This window comes from Denticeps clupeoides, chromosome 7 (assembly GCF_900700375.1).
Source record: "Denticeps clupeoides chromosome 7, fDenClu1.1, whole genome shotgun sequence".
NCBI classification, from domain to species: domain Eukaryota; kingdom Metazoa; phylum Chordata; class Actinopteri; order Clupeiformes; family Denticipitidae; genus Denticeps; species Denticeps clupeoides.
This window is the reverse complement of record NC_041713.1, coordinates 4,031,054-4,049,546: the sequence shown is the minus strand read 5'-3', so window position 1 is coordinate 4,049,546 and position 18,493 is coordinate 4,031,054. Positions and strand designations below refer to the sequence as shown.

Here is an 18,493-nt window from a genome sequence, read left to right as displayed (position 1 = left end):
GATTCGGTCAAGGTGCATTCTGGGAGCCCTCAACCCCTCAGTGTTCATACTGCAGTTACAAAACCAAAGAGAAAAGCTTTAAAAAAAAAAAAAAAAAACATATGAGAGATTAAGAAAACTACTCCTTATGACAAAAATAAACAAAACAAAACGTCCTACAAAAAGGGTTAAACACCATAAAAAAAAATCTGTTCAACAGTCTCAAGTCAATATTTACACCAATCAAGACTCTGAAGCCAGAGTCAGATAGCCATTCCCACTGGTTTTGTCTGGAAACCAACCTACTCTACAAAATCTCTACAAAAAAAAGGTGCACAGTCCTCCATGTTTCCTCTATTTAAAAAAAACGTGCAAAGAGCACAAGTTCAGACACAGAAAAGGTGCACAAAGCTCCACCTCACCACTATGGAAAGACACTGAATTATCATCAGGCACAACAGCCGTGTCCCCGGAAAGGTCACACACAAACTCGCACACACACACCATCCGTTCTATGTGGACGTCACCCCATTGAAGACACACACTTCGGTGGACATTCATACCATTGTTGTTGTAAACGCTATAGTGTGCTTACACACTACAGTACTTAAAAATAAATGTTGGGCCCATGATACACTCCCCGCCCCATTATGGCTTATTGCTAGACAAAATACCTTGATTATCGGTAATCTAATTTGGCAAGTGCTCACCATTGACCGTGCCATGATCATTTTATAGCTTCACGCATAATGAAAATTAGCATTCTTTTTGGTAAAAATGTAATTAAAGCATTGCAATATAAGCTACAGCATTTCCGGCTCACTGATATCACCACCCGAATTTGGTCCTTTGGTTTTGATTGGCTCTCCCCCCCAACATCAGGTCATGCTTCGTGTCCCAGTGAAAGTAGAATTATTACCCATAAACAGCAACAAATCAGCATGATCACTTTTGCTTTGCAAATGGTTTGTGTTTGTGTGTGCATTGTAGCTACACCTACTTACTTCACATTTGAATAGTGCTTATGTGCACAAAGATGGAAATTCGGAATAAGGTACTGGTATGCAAACGTCCTCTCACTGCTTTGCCTTAGCAAAACTGCAGCAAAGCCTCTAACCTGACCTTACCCAACCTCTAACCAAACACACACACACACACAGAACAAATCCCAACATGCACTCGTTTTTCTACACACAAGAACACAGAGCCAACTCTATACAAGGAATGTACACACATGACTGCTCACACTCACGTGCCAGTCTAAACACTCACACACCCTCGCGCACACACACACAGCTGCTCAAACAGAGACATGCCCACAAGCACACTCACACCCTTTCCAGAGACACAAGCTTCATCCTAAGCCTCAGGCCCAAGCTTAAAGCCCACATGAAGACTCCTCTCAGGTAGAGGTCTCGACTCCTCCCCCTCTGCAGGGAGGACTGTTGTCACCGGCCCCTACATTAGTTAGTAACATAGCAACACCCTAAACGCACACCATCCCACGTGGTGTGGAAACTACACGCAATTTTATGTTTTTATTTATTGTTTTTTTTCATTGATTTTTTTCTTTTTTAAACACACCTCGCCCATGACGACCACATCGGGTTCATCATTGGACGCCGTGCTATCAATTCAGGAAGTCAGCTGGAGTAAAACTGACCCGGGATCAGTGTTTAAAAAAAGATAATAATAATAATTAAAAAAAACAAAAAAAAAAAAAAAAACACACACACACACACACCATGCCGACAGATCACCAGACCACAGACCGTCTCCGGCCTCTCAGCTTTTCTCCCCGAACCTGGCCGGTCACCTCAAGACACGCACAACGCCCACCTTGACTACATAGGACCACTTTATGCAAAAATATTTTTTTTTCTCTCTCTCTCATTTGTTTAAGCCATTTAGCAAGACATCAGTCCAGAAGTTAAAAGAAAAACATACTTTTGTAAAAACATTCCCCAATTCCTTTCCCTCTGTGCACACGGTTAAGGTGCTTGCCGATAAATATGTCTTAAAAAATACACGTCTTCCTGTTCCTGTTTCTCTACGGACCCTCCGTAGAGCTTTCCACACTCTCTGGTTTCATGGGTAATATAAAAAACATACACATCAAGTGGGAAGAATCACACAAGATGAAATAGTCACAAATAAAATGATATTTAAGATTTGTTTTGTTTGTCGTCTTCAGATCTGAAGGCTTGGGGAAGAAGAGGGAGAAATAAAAGGGACAGACAGCCAGACGGACGTCTGATTTTTTTCTTTTCTCTCTTTCTCTTGTCACATATACATTCAGAATCAGTAGCATGATTAGTTCTTCCCCTTCTTCCCCAAGGACAGAGTGCATTTGATATGAAACGGGGGGCAGGCTGGTTGGCCCATGACACGTTACCGAGAACACATTCTAATTCAACAGTTTAAAAAAAAAAAGAAGAAGAAAAAAGGCATAAGCATGGAGGAAGAGGGCCTTTGTGCAAATGGTGGGTTAAAAAAATTTCATTAAAAAGTAAAAAAAATTAAAATAAAATAAAACAAAATATAAAATCAGCCCCTTCCTCTCGTCAAGCCGGTTATACCACACTTTACCACAGCCCCCATTCGGACAGCTTCCATCCCCTCCCACAGACCCTCTTGTATCAATCCCTCACCAATCCCCAGGCAGAAGCAGCAGAAAGAGTCACACGACAGGGCGGGGTTGCCAGGTTGGGGGCAGCAGAAAAAGTAGAGCTCGCTTTATCTCGTGGCAGAGCAGGGCTTGAGGCAAACCATCACTAAAACAACGAGCCGCCATCTCCCCCCACGCCCTGCAGGGACTCGCCGGACGGGGTGCCCGCCTCGGTGGAGGCCCCGCCCTCCAGGCTGCCCGTCTCGAAGGCGTGCTCGGACGCCAGGCCGTCGGCTTCCATCTTGACGCCGTCGGGCAGGAAGCTGGCGTAGGCGTCGCCCTCGGCCATGAGCAGCTTCAGCTTAGGGATCCAGCTCTTGCGGACGACGCGGCGCGCGTTGGTGCACATGTCAGCCGCAATGGCGTTCATCTCGCTCTCCTTGAAGCTGGTGGCGAAGTTCTGGCAATAAACTATGGAAAGAAACAGAACAAAACACAAAATGATTTGATATATATGCTAAATTAACCATTCAGCATCCATTCAGTGTGGTATGATACAGTATAGTGCTGGATGTTACAGCAAATGCACGAAAATATGGATTATTTTGCTTAACCATTGTTTGGCACAACATGCGTTCGGCCAGTCGGCGTACACCTCCGGTACTGGAAGCTTTTGGGGTGAAATACTGCCACCCCCCCCCATTCGATGGAGGTTAAATTCTTCGGGTGGGAATGAAAATCTTGTTTACGGCTAAGACGCTTAACCCAGCATCAGCCAAAGATGTCTGAACCTGTCATTAGTGACTGGATGTTGCTACGGATACGAGCATCAGCTGAACCAAGAAATGTAGACACGAGTAAAATCCCGGCTGATGGAACCGGCGCTGGCCCGAGAAAAGGATGGAATGTCTGTGCGTGGCTTATGGCCCCACTGGAGTCGGCAGGGTGGCTGTGGTTTCCTGTGGCACGGCGCGGCACTTCGACTCACACTTGACCGCGTGCAGGACGCGGCTGTCCAGCGGCTTGCGGCTGGGGTCGTTGGTGGAGGAGCGGATGCCTGTCCCACAGCTGTTGGCCAGTGTGCTCCTGAACGGAAGAGAAGATAAAAAAGGTAAAAAAAAGGCACATGTAGCAGGATCTCACACACACACACACACACACACACACACACACACACACACACACACACACAAACAAACTCACCTGTCAAAGAAGGCTGCCAGAAGCCTCCTGAGAAGGACTTTATGCCGGGTGCCTGCACTGATGTGACAGTTCATCAGCTGGGCTCGTGTAATGTACACACTGGTGCCTGCACACAAACAAACATTACTCCTATCGGCTTAAGTAACAAATTATTTTCCCACCCAACGTCCTTGTTTCCTTATTAAAAGGTCCCCTGACATGAATATGTGTTCTAAGTGGTCCCCTAATACACTATCTGAAGTCCCACAATGACATTTCCCAGGACGCGCCGTTCCGGTGTCTGTAGCTTTAAATGCTAATGAGGAGGAGAGGGGCGGGACGAGGGGGGAGAGCGGCCTATAGAAGTTGAGCAGAAATGACATCGTCAACACCGTTCACCAACCACAACGTCTGGGTCAGATATGACGTCGTGTAACCTTTCAGAAATCCCAGACCCGACCGCCTGAGTAGCCGCTCTCTGAACCATTTACACCCATCGCCATTTCTAGCCACTGCAGGACCACAGACAGGCCAGGCGAACTCGTATTATGGTTAAATCATCTCACAGAGTCACATTTTCATGATAGGGGACCTTTAAACCGTACAGCAATCCAAGCTTTACAGCAATGGGCTCAAATAGAACGGTAATGAGAACCTCAGCCAGAGGGAACCCCGTCCAGATCGAGGGGACAGAACATTCTGCTGCGGCTCACCTGACACAAGCTCCAGTTTCTCTGCCGGGTCGCCCTCCTCGTACAGCTTGGGGTGGCAGCGGTTGCCAATCTGCGTGATGAGCTCCGCGGGCAGGGACGTCAGGTCCTGCCGTCCACGCATCCGACTCCTTGTTTCGGAGTGGTCCGGGAGGGCTTCCACGCGCTCGCCCGCTGCTACAGACGAAGACAAAACCAGCGACGTTACGCGGCCGTTCTGTTCGCACCCATTCACATAAACGAATACTACGAATAATAGAAAAAAAAAAAAAAACATATATCAATAAGAACTTCTGGTCTAACTTTTGGACATTTCATCCACTTGAAAAACACAGGGTAAAGAAACAAAAACGGACCAATAAACGTAAAACTAGTATGCGTCTAGAAAAACTGCACAGAGGCATAAAAGCGTAATGTTAAAATTAACACTTGCTGTCTATAAGCAAACTACTAAAATGGCTGGAAAAAAAGGCCACGGGAAGAAATGCAGCTAACAAATTATAACACCACTGCAGCCCAAAAGTGCAAAAGGCGCACGACCAGCTGCACAAATTTGCTGCCATACGACCGGTTTGGTGGTTTAGCCACTCGGTTTTCGTAGGAAAAGCTCTTCAAAAAGGTGCAGCCAGAGTTCTGCAAAAGGAAAACGCAACAGACCCCACGGCGGCAGCACGACGAGCCGATGGCGGTTGGCAGATGCAGAATATATTTCCTGGGTGGCTCAAAAGGAGTGAAGGGAGGGAACCCCCGCCCACATTAAGGTGTAGGCTCGCTCACCCCCCCCCCTGGAGATTAATGTCTGTGAAGATTCTCAGTCATCCAGGAGAATTTGTCTTTCTTTCTTTCTTTCTTTAAACGTGGAGACGTTTCATTCTGCATCCACAGAACTCTGTCAATCTCGGATGCTTATAGACAGCAAGTGCATTCAAATCTCAGGCTGACAGAGTTCTGTGGAAGCAGAATGAGCAGCGGTGGCCTAGCGGTTAAAGGAAGCGGCCCCGTAAACAGAAGGTTGCCGGTTCGAATCCCCATCCGCCACCGAGCAAAGCACCGTCCCCACACACTGCTCCCCGGGCGCCTGTCATGGCCGCCCACTGCTCACCAAGGGTGATGGTTAAATGCAGAGGACACGTTTCACTGTGTGCATTTCACTTCACTTCATTAAAGGATGACCGAGAACCTTCACGCCGGCACGGAGGACGTGGTTAATGAACCCGGAATCGAGCGGACTCGCCTGCGGCCACGTTGAGCATGCTGTACATGGTGTACATATTGCAGATCTGCCGGTACTGCTCCTCGGTGCCGTCCTCGGTGACCTCCTCCTCTTCCTCGTCGTCGTGGTAGGAGATGGGCGAGTCGCTCGTGTAGGCGCTCATGGTGCCGGGGCTGGTGCCCTCGGGCGTGGCCGTGCTGGTGCAGTTCCCGTTGGTGCTGTTGCTCCCGCTGCCGCCGTTTCCGGCCAGCGCCAGGCCCATGCCCAGTCCCGCGCCGCCCCTCGCCGTCTCCTGGGAGAACCGGGCCGCCTTCCTCAGCCCGCCGCCCCCGCCCGCAGAGTTCCCGCCTCCCTCGCCGCGGCTTCCCCCGTCCCAGAGGCGCTTGGCCACGGGAGTGCAGACCACGGAGTAGGGCGAGGCCTCCTGCTGCTCCGTCTTCACCTTGGACACCAGCGGCAGGGGGGTCAGGCAGGAGGCGGGGCGGCCGGCCGCGGTGGCGACCACGCCCGCGCCGGTCTGGGTGACGGGGCTCTGCGGCTCGGAGGGCGGGGTCTCCTCGGCGTGCAGGCCCTGCGAGTCGCAGCTGGGCGAGCTGACCTTCAGGAAGAACTCGGTGCCCTTCTCCATGATCTGCTGGATCTGCAGGAAGCCGGCCGTGTACATGAGGAGGAACTGGTCGCCCACGTTCATGCTGAGGCGGCCCGTGTAGCAGAAGGACAGGATCTGCTGGAAGCTCTGCGGCTGCACGGCCGGCGGCAGCTCCACCACCGGCGTCTTGCTGCTGCCGCTGGCGTTGAAGAGGTCGCGGAAGTAGGAGCTGCTCGCCGCCAGCACGGCGCGGTGGGCCTTGAAGGCGTGGCCCTTGACCACCACGGACACGTCGCAGTACAGGCCCTGCAGCCGCTGCTCATTCAGACACTCCAGGACGTTGTTGCCAAAGTTGGGAATCGCCATCTGAAGGGTCTGAGCCATGGTGCTATGGCCAGCACCACTGCAGAAATCTGGGGGACACGATGACAAGACAAAAATTACAAAAGATTAGGACACGCCCAACTCAAACAGTAAGCCAAATCCCAAACTTTCCAGGAAAAAGCGCAATAACATCTCGTTTCTGCACCGATGCACAGAGGCCGCAACCGCAAGACCGTACGACAGGCACGGATCTCGCGATGCGATTATATTATATAACTGTTGTGATACTGGACATACGGAGCTGATCTGTCTGGATCATATTAATAATTCAGCCAAAACGTCACAACTCAGATCTGAAATTTGGACAAAATTTGTATACGAAACTTATTGATATTCGATGTCCCCGCATCGATTCAATACCAACACGCAAGGCATCACGATATACTGCTGTATCGATATTTTCAGGGCAGTGGTGGCCTAGCGGTTAAGGAATCAGAAGGTTGCCGGTTCAAATCCCGATCCGCCAAGGTGCCACTGAGCAAAGCACCGTCCCCACACACTACTCCCCGGGCGCCTGTCATGGCTGCCAACTGCTCACACAGGGTTATGGGATAAATGCAGAGGACAAATTTCACTGTGTGCACCGTGTGCTGCTGTGTATCACTTCACTATCATTTTCGAACACACCTATTATGTGATATTTCCTTCAATGCTACGTTAACCACACTCTGGTGTCTGGCATCAACGTGTCACGGTTTAAGCCTGCAGTGGGAGAAACGAAAGCAATTTAACGTTAAACTCACACTACTGCGCAAACGCGAAACCTCCCAATCGTAACTCTGAAACTCTTCAGCAGTTCTTCACTTTCTAAAAAGCGTAAATCACACAAATGGGTTTGTTTGGAGGTTGGACAGAGGCTGCGAGCTGGTTAGATGCCCACCCATGAACCAGAAGAGCACAAAGTCCCAGGTTCAAACCCCGCTTACTACCATCGTGTCCCTGAGCAAGACACTTGTCTCCAGGGGGCGACTGTCCCTGGAGAGGTGCTCTGAATAAGGCCTGCTAGAATACCATAAATGAAAATATCGATATCTGACTAAAACATGCAGCTAGAAGAACTCCTGCAAGTCCACCGATGGAGAACAATATTGTATTGCTGCTCAGGGAACCATAGGAGAGTCTACACACATCATGTCATCGTCTCATGACAAAAGGGAACTTCTGCAATAAGCACTTCGGGTAAATCGATATTTGATCGGAGTTTGACGGGGTTTTCGCTACATTGAGAAAACAGTGTGCAGTTTAGAACAGTGGTTATGGTTTCACTGCTTTGTTTTGGTGCACAGTACTGTATATAGCGTAAAAAAAATAAAAGTTTTAAAAAATCATTTTGAATCGAATTTTATAAATTTACTGAAACTAGTGATTTTTTACATTTTTTTTACTGACTTTATGATTTTTAAAAACAAGACTTTCAGCCACATTGAGCGCTGCAGATTGTACAGTAGTGTGATATTATGCCGCATTTCCCACCGCCGATGCATACTAGCACGTTCATGAGATTTAGGGTGAACGTGAAGGGCCGAAAGTGCGCCGTGGTCCATGCATGCTGCATTGGCACGTCGACACGGTGCGTTACTCATTCCTGCCGTTGAACAAGCTGGTGGCTTCGAACACGCGTCCCCACAGTTCTAAAGTGACAGCGCCTCAGAACAGAGAACGAGAGGGAGCTTGATAAGTATTTCGGCCTGGATTCAAGATGCACAGAGTGGGTCAGGGGTGCAACACCTCAGTGTGAGACATGCGCCGCACAAGTGCATCGTGGGTAATAAAAACACAGCAGGCACACGTGGGAGGCCGTGGCACTGTGGGAAAAGCGGTGGTAGTAGCCTGGTGGGTAACACAGAAGACCCAGGTTCAAACCCCACTTACTACCATTGTGTCCCTGAGCAAGACACTTAACCCTAAATTGCTCCGGGGGGGGGGGACTGTCCCTGTAACTACTGGTTGTAAGTCGCTCTGGATAAGGGCGCCTGGTAAATGCCGTAAATGTAGAAAAGCGGTTCGAGGCCGGTGGAGCAACAGGACGAAGGCCCGGGGAAAGAAAGGGCCCGTGCGTGCCTTGGCATGCGCCCCTCCTTCGATAAATCAACACTGAGTCCAACTTGAAGCACAACCAACCAGTCCGGCCTGGGAGCCGGCGTGTCCCACCAGTTCACACGCCTCCTCACGGGTTAAACTGGGCACGGGGGGGGACGTGGACGTGCAAACCACGGAATTCGTATCCGCGCTCCGGTCGAGGCGAAACGAAGTTGCGGCCGCAACGCGACCCTCAGACCGGCCCTCGGTTCATTAATTACCGTCGTAATTAAACGACGCGTTAGGTAAGACTGCGGGAAACTCCGCCGGCCCGGGCTGGAAGGGGAGGAGGAGGAGGAAAGATGGCAACTAAACACGGGGTGCCAGAGAGAGGCGTGATGATGATGATGAATTCTGGGGGACGGGTGCTGGTCACGTCCAGGCCCGACTAAAGCTAACTAGCCGTAGCATCTAAAAACGACCCCCCCACCCCCGACGCAAATACGCGCGATTCCGTCCGCGGCCGCCACCGAAACGTGTACAAAATGACAAACGCGACCCCCTCCCAACCAAAAAAAAAACACAGGTTAAAATATCCACGCTAAAAAACGATCAACCGTAACACGCGGCGTGCGCGCTGCCAGCGGGAACAAAAAAAACGCCGCCCGGTGTAAACAGACACGAAGACGCGCGGAAAACGAAGAAACGAGCCCCCCCACCTCACTCTATTTCGGCGGCCGACATCAACAGGTCATCCCGGGACAAATGCAGCAACTGGGGGCGAGCCAGACCGAACCGACGGCCGGGGTTGCCAGGTGGCGGCGATTCCGCAGAGCGGCCCGAAACTACTGTACAGGCGGCCACCGCCGAAACGCCGACGTGCACGGGGGCAGAGTACATTTATTCTTTCTGTTACTCCACAGAATCGCCGAATCCGTGCAAAATAACAATGCCCACTAGTTCTTAAAATAATTATGATAACGATCCCGTCACATCTGCAACTTAGGTACAGTTTAATTCGGTTGGTATAAAACAATACCGTGATGCTGCGGACGCGGTGGTCTATTATTATAAATATATAAATATATATATATAAAAGACCCCCCCTCCCTCCCCAATCCCGCCACGCGTGGTTTCGCTAATTTCAGCCGCATTGTGGCTCCGGCGTGAAAAGGGCGCGCCTGGCAACCCTGCCAGCGACGAGAGACTGGGGAGGGGGCGTCGCGCATCAAGACAGTATCGCTCGTCGCCGGTAGGCTACACCGAAAACAATAACACGCGAAAAAACAATCGGCCATCAAATTCCGCTGTCGGGGTGGGGGGAGGCGGGGGGCAGAGCGCGGACGCGAATCGGACGTTAAACGTGTCGCTTCCAAAAGTATTCCGGGCGAGGGGACGCGGGCCAGAGACGTGCCAATCGCCGCCGCGCAGCCATGACTGTGAGGTCGGCGAAGTGGTTAAAGTTTTTGTTGGTGCCATTCCGACGGGCCCATCCCCCACCGCACACCTTTCTCCCCCCCATCCCCAAAAAAAAACCCCACAATGCCCGAAAACGTCCCAAACCGCGGAGCTTTCCGCCGAAACGTGGCCGCCACCCCCGGCCAAAAGGCGCCGGTCGGCGGCGGCCGCGCCGGACCCCACGCGTCTGGCCCGGAGGCCGACTCACCCCCTCGCTGGTGTCCGATTCAACGCGTTTCAATGGAGGAGTCGGGCGCGCTGGCTCTAGCTCCCGTCTCGCTGGAAACAGCCATTCATTGAGAACCTCAGGACGGACGTCGATCGCCGAGCAACCGATGGCAGACGCTTCCCCGGGGGGGTGGGACGTAGAGCCCGGAGTCATCGATTCAGCCGACGGCGCTTCGTTTAAAAAAAAAATAAAAATAATAATAATAACGTTAAATGCACGGTGAAATATTGGGCGTTTCTGGTTGCAAGCAACTTATCTTACCATAAAAAAATCCAGAATAAAACTGCAAAAAAGGTTAAGAAAAAGAAAGCAATATAGTGATTTATAGCTATGCCTGAAATACACTACGGGCCAGATGTTTGGGCCCACCATCTGATTAAATATAATTAGAGATAAAAAAAAGTTAGATATAAACACTAGGAATTCTTCAAGGACATGCACGCGGCTAGCTTTTAGAGCCTGCAGTGATGGAGACTGAATCTCGGTGCTTCTGGTCAGAGCTTCTCGTCTTCGTGGACGTCGTTCACAACTGTTGAAATTGCTACTAGACGCAGAGATGGAGAGAGAAATTAAATATCCATAATTTTGTTTTAGGGAAAAAAAAAATAAATATCCAAATAATCGTACAGGCCACGACTGCATTACAGACTCTCCTCACACGCCCAGACGAGTCGGTAAGTTATCCAAGTTTTTTTTGTCCTTGGAGGGAACTGAATTATGGAATATATTTTTGTTTTCTCTAGTAATGCAGTTCACTCACAACATGGCATATATAAAAACAGACTTCAACATAGATAATGTGAAATTCACATCACCTATGTCTAATGTAATGGCTTACATAATTAGATATTCAATATATCACTGTATTCTAAAACCACTCATTTGACCACTTTATCCATTTAAACAAGTAGTTTTAAATAAGTGGTAAGATGGACAGTCTGCACCACAGTGTGCCTTGTACTTAACATTCAACAATCGTTACACGTTCATCTACTTCGAATTTATTCTAAATACCGTGAGCAAAATCATATTTTGTCAAGCTAAAATGGCTGGTGTAATTGCCAACCTAGTAGCGAGACCGGAAGTCATTTCCAAAAATTGCCGGTGAGATTGTGCTTCTGGTGGGAAAGTAATGAGTAAATATAAACTTTCACATCCATTAAATTCACCTTGCAGTGTAATATTGTCACTTACATTTGTAGCATATTGTTTAACAGTAAACCCTGCAGCTTCACCATAAACGTCACTATAAATAATATGTTGAAGGTATATGTTATTTACTTATATATAAAACATAGTCACAGTACACAGCGGTACATTGCAAAGATGCAATGCAATCCTTTCACAGACTACAGTAAATTTACTATTTTAGTAACTATTTCATTTTTTTTTTAATTCTCAAATAATAACACAATAATACATGAGTGACCAACTGAAGACAGAACATTGTGCCATGTGTTCTCCTTCTGGTTCGTGTTTATAAGGTCTAAGGCCATGGGGTTGACTTGTAGGCCATACTGCAGGCCTCATAATTAAAGATTTCAGTGGTCTCAGTGTTCTCTGCAACTCCTTAGTACTGAATCGTATCTGCCGAATTTCCTGAAAATAGATTAGAATAATTCAGTGTGTATCACCACACCGCATGAACGCCACTGTTTACAGCAACATGCAATACCGAACCGTTCTGAAGCCATCTTTAAATATAATTGTCCAGCCCAGAGTTGTCCCAAGGGGACTGGGGCTAGTGGCTGTAATTTACTACATTACATTACATTTACGGCATTTATCAGACGCCCTTATCCAGAGCGACATACAATCAGTAGTTACAGGGGACAGTCCCCCTGGAGCAATTTAGGGTTAAGTGTCTTGCTCAGGGACACAATGGTAGTAAGTGGGATTTGAACCCGGGTCTTCTGGTTCATAGGCGAGTGTGTTACCCACTAGGCTACTACCACCCTTACTCTGAACAAGTGTGTCACCTTCTAAGTCAAATCAAGTAGGTTTTTACTGTAGTATGAAGCAACATTAGACCACATAAGTGCTGACAGGACAATGCAGAAAAGCCACAGAAAAAGTACATTAGCTGAACTGGATGGTGCAAACAAATAGAGTTATTGTGTTATAATAAGACGAGGTGGCTAAGTGAGAGAGTGATAAAAGTGATAAAGTGAAGTGATTGTCACTTGTGAAACACAGCAGCACAGCACGCGGTGCACACAGTAAAATTTGTCCTCTGCATTTAACCCATCATCCTGAGTGAGCAGGCACCTGGGGAGCAGCGTGTGGGGACGGTGCTTTGCTCAGTGGCACCTCAGTGACACCTTGGTGGATCGGGATTCGAACCGGCAACCTTCTGATTACCGGGTCGCTTCTTTAACCCCTAGGCCACCACTACCCCAAGTGAAGTGATTTACAGCACACGGTGCACGCAACAAAACGAATCCTGCACATTTAACCTGTCTCCTTTGGTTAGCAGTAATGCGGATAGTGGGCAGCCATGAAAGGGGACGATACCTTGCTCAGGGACACCTCAGTGCCACCTTGGCGGTTACATTTGAACCCACAACCTTCCCCTAGAACAGGGGTGGGCAAACATTTAAGCTCAGGGGCCACATTGGCTTTTAATATTTGACAGACGGGCCAGGGCCAGCACCAGATGCATAAATATCAGACATAAACATAAAAACGCATTACAGCGTTCGTATTTACACAACCAGTAACGCAGAAAGTGAAGCACAAATGTCCTACACTGCAAATGACTGCACTCATAATCCTTTTCAACTTCAGAATTACACTGGAATAAAATATTATAGATATGTGCATTTTGTGTATTTGAAGCGTGCGTGTTTAATAATTTGATCTGTTTCTTTATATCTAGTAGTACAAAGGAACAAAAATGCATGTTGAGGTTGAGGTTGATTGTCATATGTACAAAGTACAGCGTACAGAGCACAATGAAATTCTTACTTGAAAACCCCTCCCACATAGACAGAACATAGAACATGATACATAGAAGACAAAGTGCAGCAGCAATAAATAAGTCGCAGAAGGCTAAGTTGCATGTATGAAATATGAAGTATGTGCCACCTAGTGAACGTCGTCAAAGGCTTTAAGTACTAAAACGACAAGCCTGTAATTTTTCATGTTATTGACTGGATTGTTAAGATGAATAAAACAAGTGTACCCCTTTGTTCAGGCAAACCAACACTTACAAACAGGAGTACTGTAGCAGCTGGGAGCATCACTGGCAGCGTAGGAGATCTGTCCTTTCTGACTCGGTCCTGACGCCTCAACTTTATTTGTTGTGAAGCGCACAGGACCGAGATTCTTATAATAAAAGAACCTTATAATAAAATTTACACCATCATGGGTAACACGTGACTGCGTAAAAAGTTCAGCTTTTTAATGCCGCTTGCACACGGACTGAGTTTTTGTTATTAAGTCATATTAAAAAACGGCGTTCAAACATCCACAACACAGTTTTTATGCTGCTTAATAATGAAATGTAGTCTGTGTTCCGTGGCAGCCTTTCAAAAACAAGTCATGAAAGGAGATTATTGGCCCTGACCGCTCATTTACCACGCAATACCGTGTAAAAAAACAAGCTCTGCATGTGTGGGTTCGATTCCCATTCTTTTTTAAAAAATAATCAGCTCCTGACATATTGTCCAAATGTGAATTATCTGTATTGACGAGGCCAGAAACCATTCTGGATTAAATGCAAATTGACGTGCTGACAACCACCTACATCATTCCACTGGTAGGGATGGCATTAGCATATTGAGTAACACACTCATCAATCAACTAAAAGACCACAAAGTCACAGGTTCAAAGCCCACTTACTACCATCGCGTCCCTGAGCAAGACACGTAACCCTGAGTGTCTCCTGGGGGGGGACTGTCCCTGTCACTACTGACTAAATCGCTCTGAATACGGGCGCCTGATAAATGCCATAGATGTAAAATGGCATGGACTCCCTGGGCTTTTTATACGGACCTGGGACTTGAACCTTGGAACCAATCAGTAGTTGCCTCTTAAATGGTTAAGGTTACGCATTTAAAGTTGCCTAATACGGCACAGGCTTCTAGAATGGATTACTTCCGCTCCGTTTTTACCCGAATCAGGGTCCGACTGTAAGGTAGTCAGGTCGGCGAAGGCAGACACGCAGGCGCGCAGCGATGGAAATCTGTGAGGCGATGGCGCCACCTTGTGGTCGCGTTAGGTAGGCTGTGGCGGACAGCGCTTACAATCATAAAGTGAAGTGATTGTCATTGTGATAATGCGAGACGTCGACATTGGACACTATTTGTGCTATATATTAATGTGACATTTGGGACACTTGCAGGCGCAATATCTTTAAAAAAAACGAAAGTGCTTGTACGTGGACGTCCTGCGTCCTGAGGCTCTGTCCTGGCAACAGCGGCCAAGCAGCAGCCAATCAGCTGCGTCGAGGCAGCTCGGCCGGCCAATCACAGAGCGGCGACCTTCCCACTTTCCCGCTGATTAGTGCTGGGATTGTTTGGCTCGACTGCATGGCTGTGTTGGGAAATTAAAACTGCGGAACACGTTCGGAATTATATTTCCTTGAGAAAAGTGGGGACGGATTTCAGCGATCTCAGACAGTCGTGAAACCGAGTGACGCTCGGCTGCCACCGTGTGGAAGGTTTCGGTACAACAAGGGCACTTTCATTTTTATAATTAATCAGAAAACTTTATTATCCCCGCAGGAAATGCTTATGTAATGACTTCCCCTTATTTCAGAGAGAAACAAATCTAAAGCCATTTTATTTTGTTGAGACATCTCAACAAAAGTACATGATTATTGATAGGGATTAAATTATTGTCGTACTTCTTCTCTAATTTCAAACAACACTCCAGTCATCCCATAAGATTTTCAGCAGAAACCGTCTCACAGCAAACAAAATTGTATATACTTAAAATAAGTATCAAAATATGAATGCAAATTTAGCTGCCAGTAGGCATTTTGCAGAGCACCATTGCATCATTGGGGTGTGATGACACTCGACATCAAGAAAAGTGTAACCTTAATAATCTGAAAACAAAGACACGGCACAATGGCCAAAAAAGCGAAACAACACAGCGACAGAAAATCAATACTGGACAGAGTCACATCTAAAATGCAGGACAAGGAAGTGAGGGAATAAAAAGCAGCATCTGGGGGGTGATCAGAATCCTGGCGTGCATTGGCAGCACGTTGCTAGGCCAAGGCTGCCATGGCGTCACGTTTAATCCTGTTCATATGATATTTTTGGTCATCTGCTCAGTTTTGGGCCCCTAGAGTTGTGCTTATCTCTCACCCCTGACCTGCAGCCTTATCGCTTAGACATCATTCTCAAACATTATTTTAAAACAGGCCTTACGTAAGGCAAACAGAAACCTACTGGTCCCAAACGCATTCAATAAAACAGACACATTCAGTCATTATATTTTTATTGAAGAACAAAAGCAGATCACTAATACGTTGCAGCCATCACCAACATGTCATACCCCGACTTAACAGGTTTAGCGAAGCACATACATAATTCGCCTTTGCATTCTGTACTCATAAATGGCTATAAATGTAGCTGACATTGAACCTTTACCTCATTTCAGCATGTTAACGTGGTTACTGGTCAGTAACATTTCCCGATGTGTTGAAATTAAATGACGGTTTGTAAGAATATGAGGCCAAGTAACGTCGTAATTGTTAGACGTTAAATTTACATCAATGCTATCATCATAAATACCTAAGGAAACATTGCTTACACTCATCCATTTGGAGATGTTTGACCATTTCACAGTTGTCATTTCACCTAAAAGAAAAAAGAAGTTGCTTACACTTTTGCACTTTAAACCTGACCTGCGACCAGCGAATCTTTTTTTTTTTTTACCTTAAGCAGAGTAATGCTGCAGCTGTAAATGAGCGTCAGGAGGAAGAAAGTGAGGAAGGCGAATGCCATGTTCCAGTTGTCGTCTTCCATGTCTTCGGGTAGGACATCATTCGTGCTCTCATCCAGGAACCTCAAACTGCTCATGGATTCTTCAGCAAAGGAAGCAGAAGGGCATTAGTCTAGTTTGCCGGTAGCCACATGAAAAACTCGTCCAGGCTGTAATTAGTTTAACCGTCACCTTCTCTGGAGACACTGGCAGACACGCTCCCAGCAACGTGGGTCACTGTGCACATGTACTCGTCCCCAATCTCCCAGCTTTCAGCTGCGAGCTTCAGGTAACTGAGGACAGTGTATTTTCCGTCCAGGCCCTTGGACGGATCTGAGTCTCTGTGTGTTTCTATGATTTTTTTGTTGTGGAGCCATGTGATGTTCACAGCCTTCGGGCTGAAGTCCCACACGAGACACAGCAGCTCATTGGAACCCTGCAGCAAAGTGACCGAAGGCTTGGCGGGCTTGGCCGGTGCTGCGAGAAGAAAGAGGGTGGGTTTAAACGTGGAGGCAAGAACAGCAGTCTCCCTAAGGTACGGTGTTGGTCCTCGTCCACACAGCTTTCTCTAAAACGGGTTTCCGGTTTCAAAAAAACTCGCGTCCACACGGGAGCGTTTTCTGAAATGTTGCCATGCACTCGGAGACGCAGAGAACGTCCCGAACGTTGTTTTATAGGTCAAGTTGGAGGTTTCTCACCAAGAAAGATACTTTGCCGTCCACGCAAATACTCTTTTTTGTTCCCGTTTTAGAGAAAAACGTGTGGATGGGGGGGCTTGGTTGGGGTGGCCTGCTCACCAAACACATGTTCCACGGTGGCAGAAAGTGGCTCGTCTGAGGACTCGTGTGTGACCACACAGGAATAGGAACCATCCCACCACCGTGACTTTGGCAGCCGAAGGCTGCTGTGCAGGGCGTAGGTTAATTTGGACGCGCTGTGAAACGCTGGGCTGTTAAAGCACAGGGCGTCGCTAACACTGGTTCCATTAAACTCCCAACGGACGAGGACGTCGCTGGGGGCGAAATCGGATATCAGACAGAGCAGCGTGGCGAAGTCAGAATTGGTGAGGTCCGCGTCCGAGGGCAGCCGTATTTCAACGGCCGGCTGTTTGGCATCTGCAGAGAGCAGCGAGACAAAAACACTGGATGTGACACCGACACTTTTTGCAGATTGTGACATTAGACTAGAGGGGGTGAACCCTGACCTTTTGCTTTTGATATGTGTCGCTCGCTGCTGCTGCCACACGCTGCCTTGACCTTGCAGGAAATGGTCTGAAAACTGTCCCAACGTTCCACCGGCAGGTGAAAAAGGCTTCTGACGCTCCGTGTGCCATTGCTATGTTCAGAGACGAATGGCTCATTGACGCCATTTGTCTGATCCTGTCCCTCCACAGTCCAGTGGATGCGGACGGATTCTGCACTGATGCCGACCACAAGACAGGTGAGAGTCACCGTGTCTGTCTTCAGCTTATCGCTGAGAGATGGACCAATGAGGAAAACATCACCAACTTTGGAATTTGGAGCCACTAAAACAAAAGAACAGCACAATCAACCCATGCAAGTCCCCATTAGCCACTGCACCATGGTTAAGGTTAGCATCAGCATCATTCATTTTTAAAATAATTTATTTATTCCAACATAACATGTTCCCCGCTCACACCCCCCTCCCCAAGGCACTGACAGTAGTATAAAAAAAACACATAATATCAGTTTCCAGGGTCTTGAAGATAGGTGTATGCTGGGTTCCAAAGTCTCCAGAATCTGTCCGTTTCATGCACATGATGCATTAATTATCATGCATCATGCATCAATTTTTTCAATGGAAGAAGGCCTGACATAAATGACATCCACATGGAAACAGTCGGAACATGAGGACATTTTTTTGTTTGTAGTACAGCTGTAAAAAGCAGTATCTGACAAATGGTTCAATAGAAAAAAAGACAGGTGTTGGAAAATGTATATAAGTTATCATGCTATTAACCTTTACTACCTTTTTGACATATATATCCCACATGTATTAAACTCTATTAATCCTTTTGACATATATATATATCTCGCATGCATTAAACTATATTAATCTTTTTAATATGCGCACTACATTGAATCATTAGTCTCTTCAGAAACTGGTGGGCTAAAGGCTGTTTGCAGAACAGAATGACCGCGACTTGATAAGAGGAGGCCTGCAG

The 18,493-nt window shown here is 47.5% G+C and overlaps 2 protein-coding genes across 4 annotated transcripts in view; both read right to left on the bottom strand.

The window, feature by feature from the left end:
* Window positions 1–1,725: 1,725 nt before the first annotated feature.
* On the bottom strand, window positions 1,726–10,496 carry LOC114794856 (nucleus accumbens-associated protein 1-like). 3 transcript variants are annotated; one of them, XM_028987681.1, is made up of 6 exons: window positions 10,351–10,496; window positions 5,714–6,694; window positions 4,483–4,656; window positions 3,791–3,896; window positions 3,576–3,673; window positions 1,726–3,058 (listed from the first exon to the last, which is right to left on the bottom strand). In XM_028987681.1, the coding sequence occupies exons 2-6, from the start codon at window positions 6,663–6,665 to the stop codon at window positions 2,754–2,756; spliced, it is 1,635 nt and encodes a 544-aa protein (XP_028843514.1). In that variant the 5' UTR covers window positions 6,666–6,694; window positions 10,351–10,496; the 3' UTR covers window positions 1,726–2,753. The 3 variants fall into 3 exon arrangements, with proteins under 3 accessions (XP_028843514.1, XP_028843513.1, XP_028843512.1); XM_028987680.1 differs by lacking the exon at window positions 10,351–10,496 and adding an exon at window positions 9,404–9,439; XM_028987679.1 differs by lacking the exon at window positions 10,351–10,496 and adding an exon at window positions 7,293–9,364.
* Window positions 10,497–15,416: 4,920 nt separating this feature from the next.
* LOC114793774 (uncharacterized) overlaps window positions 15,417–18,493 on the bottom strand; it is an 83,985-nt gene continuing 80,908 nt past the window's right edge. Inside the window, exons 13-17 of the mRNA XM_028985901.1 lie at window positions 17,513–17,833; window positions 17,106–17,423; window positions 16,501–16,785; window positions 16,232–16,411; window positions 15,417–15,424 (exon numbers count right to left, since the gene is read on the bottom strand). Coding sequence (XP_028841734.1) covers window positions 15,417–15,424; window positions 16,232–16,411; window positions 16,501–16,785; window positions 17,106–17,423; window positions 17,513–17,833 — 1,112 coding nt within the window. The remainder of the gene's footprint in view (window positions 15,425–16,231; window positions 16,412–16,500; window positions 16,786–17,105; window positions 17,424–17,512; window positions 17,834–18,493) is intronic.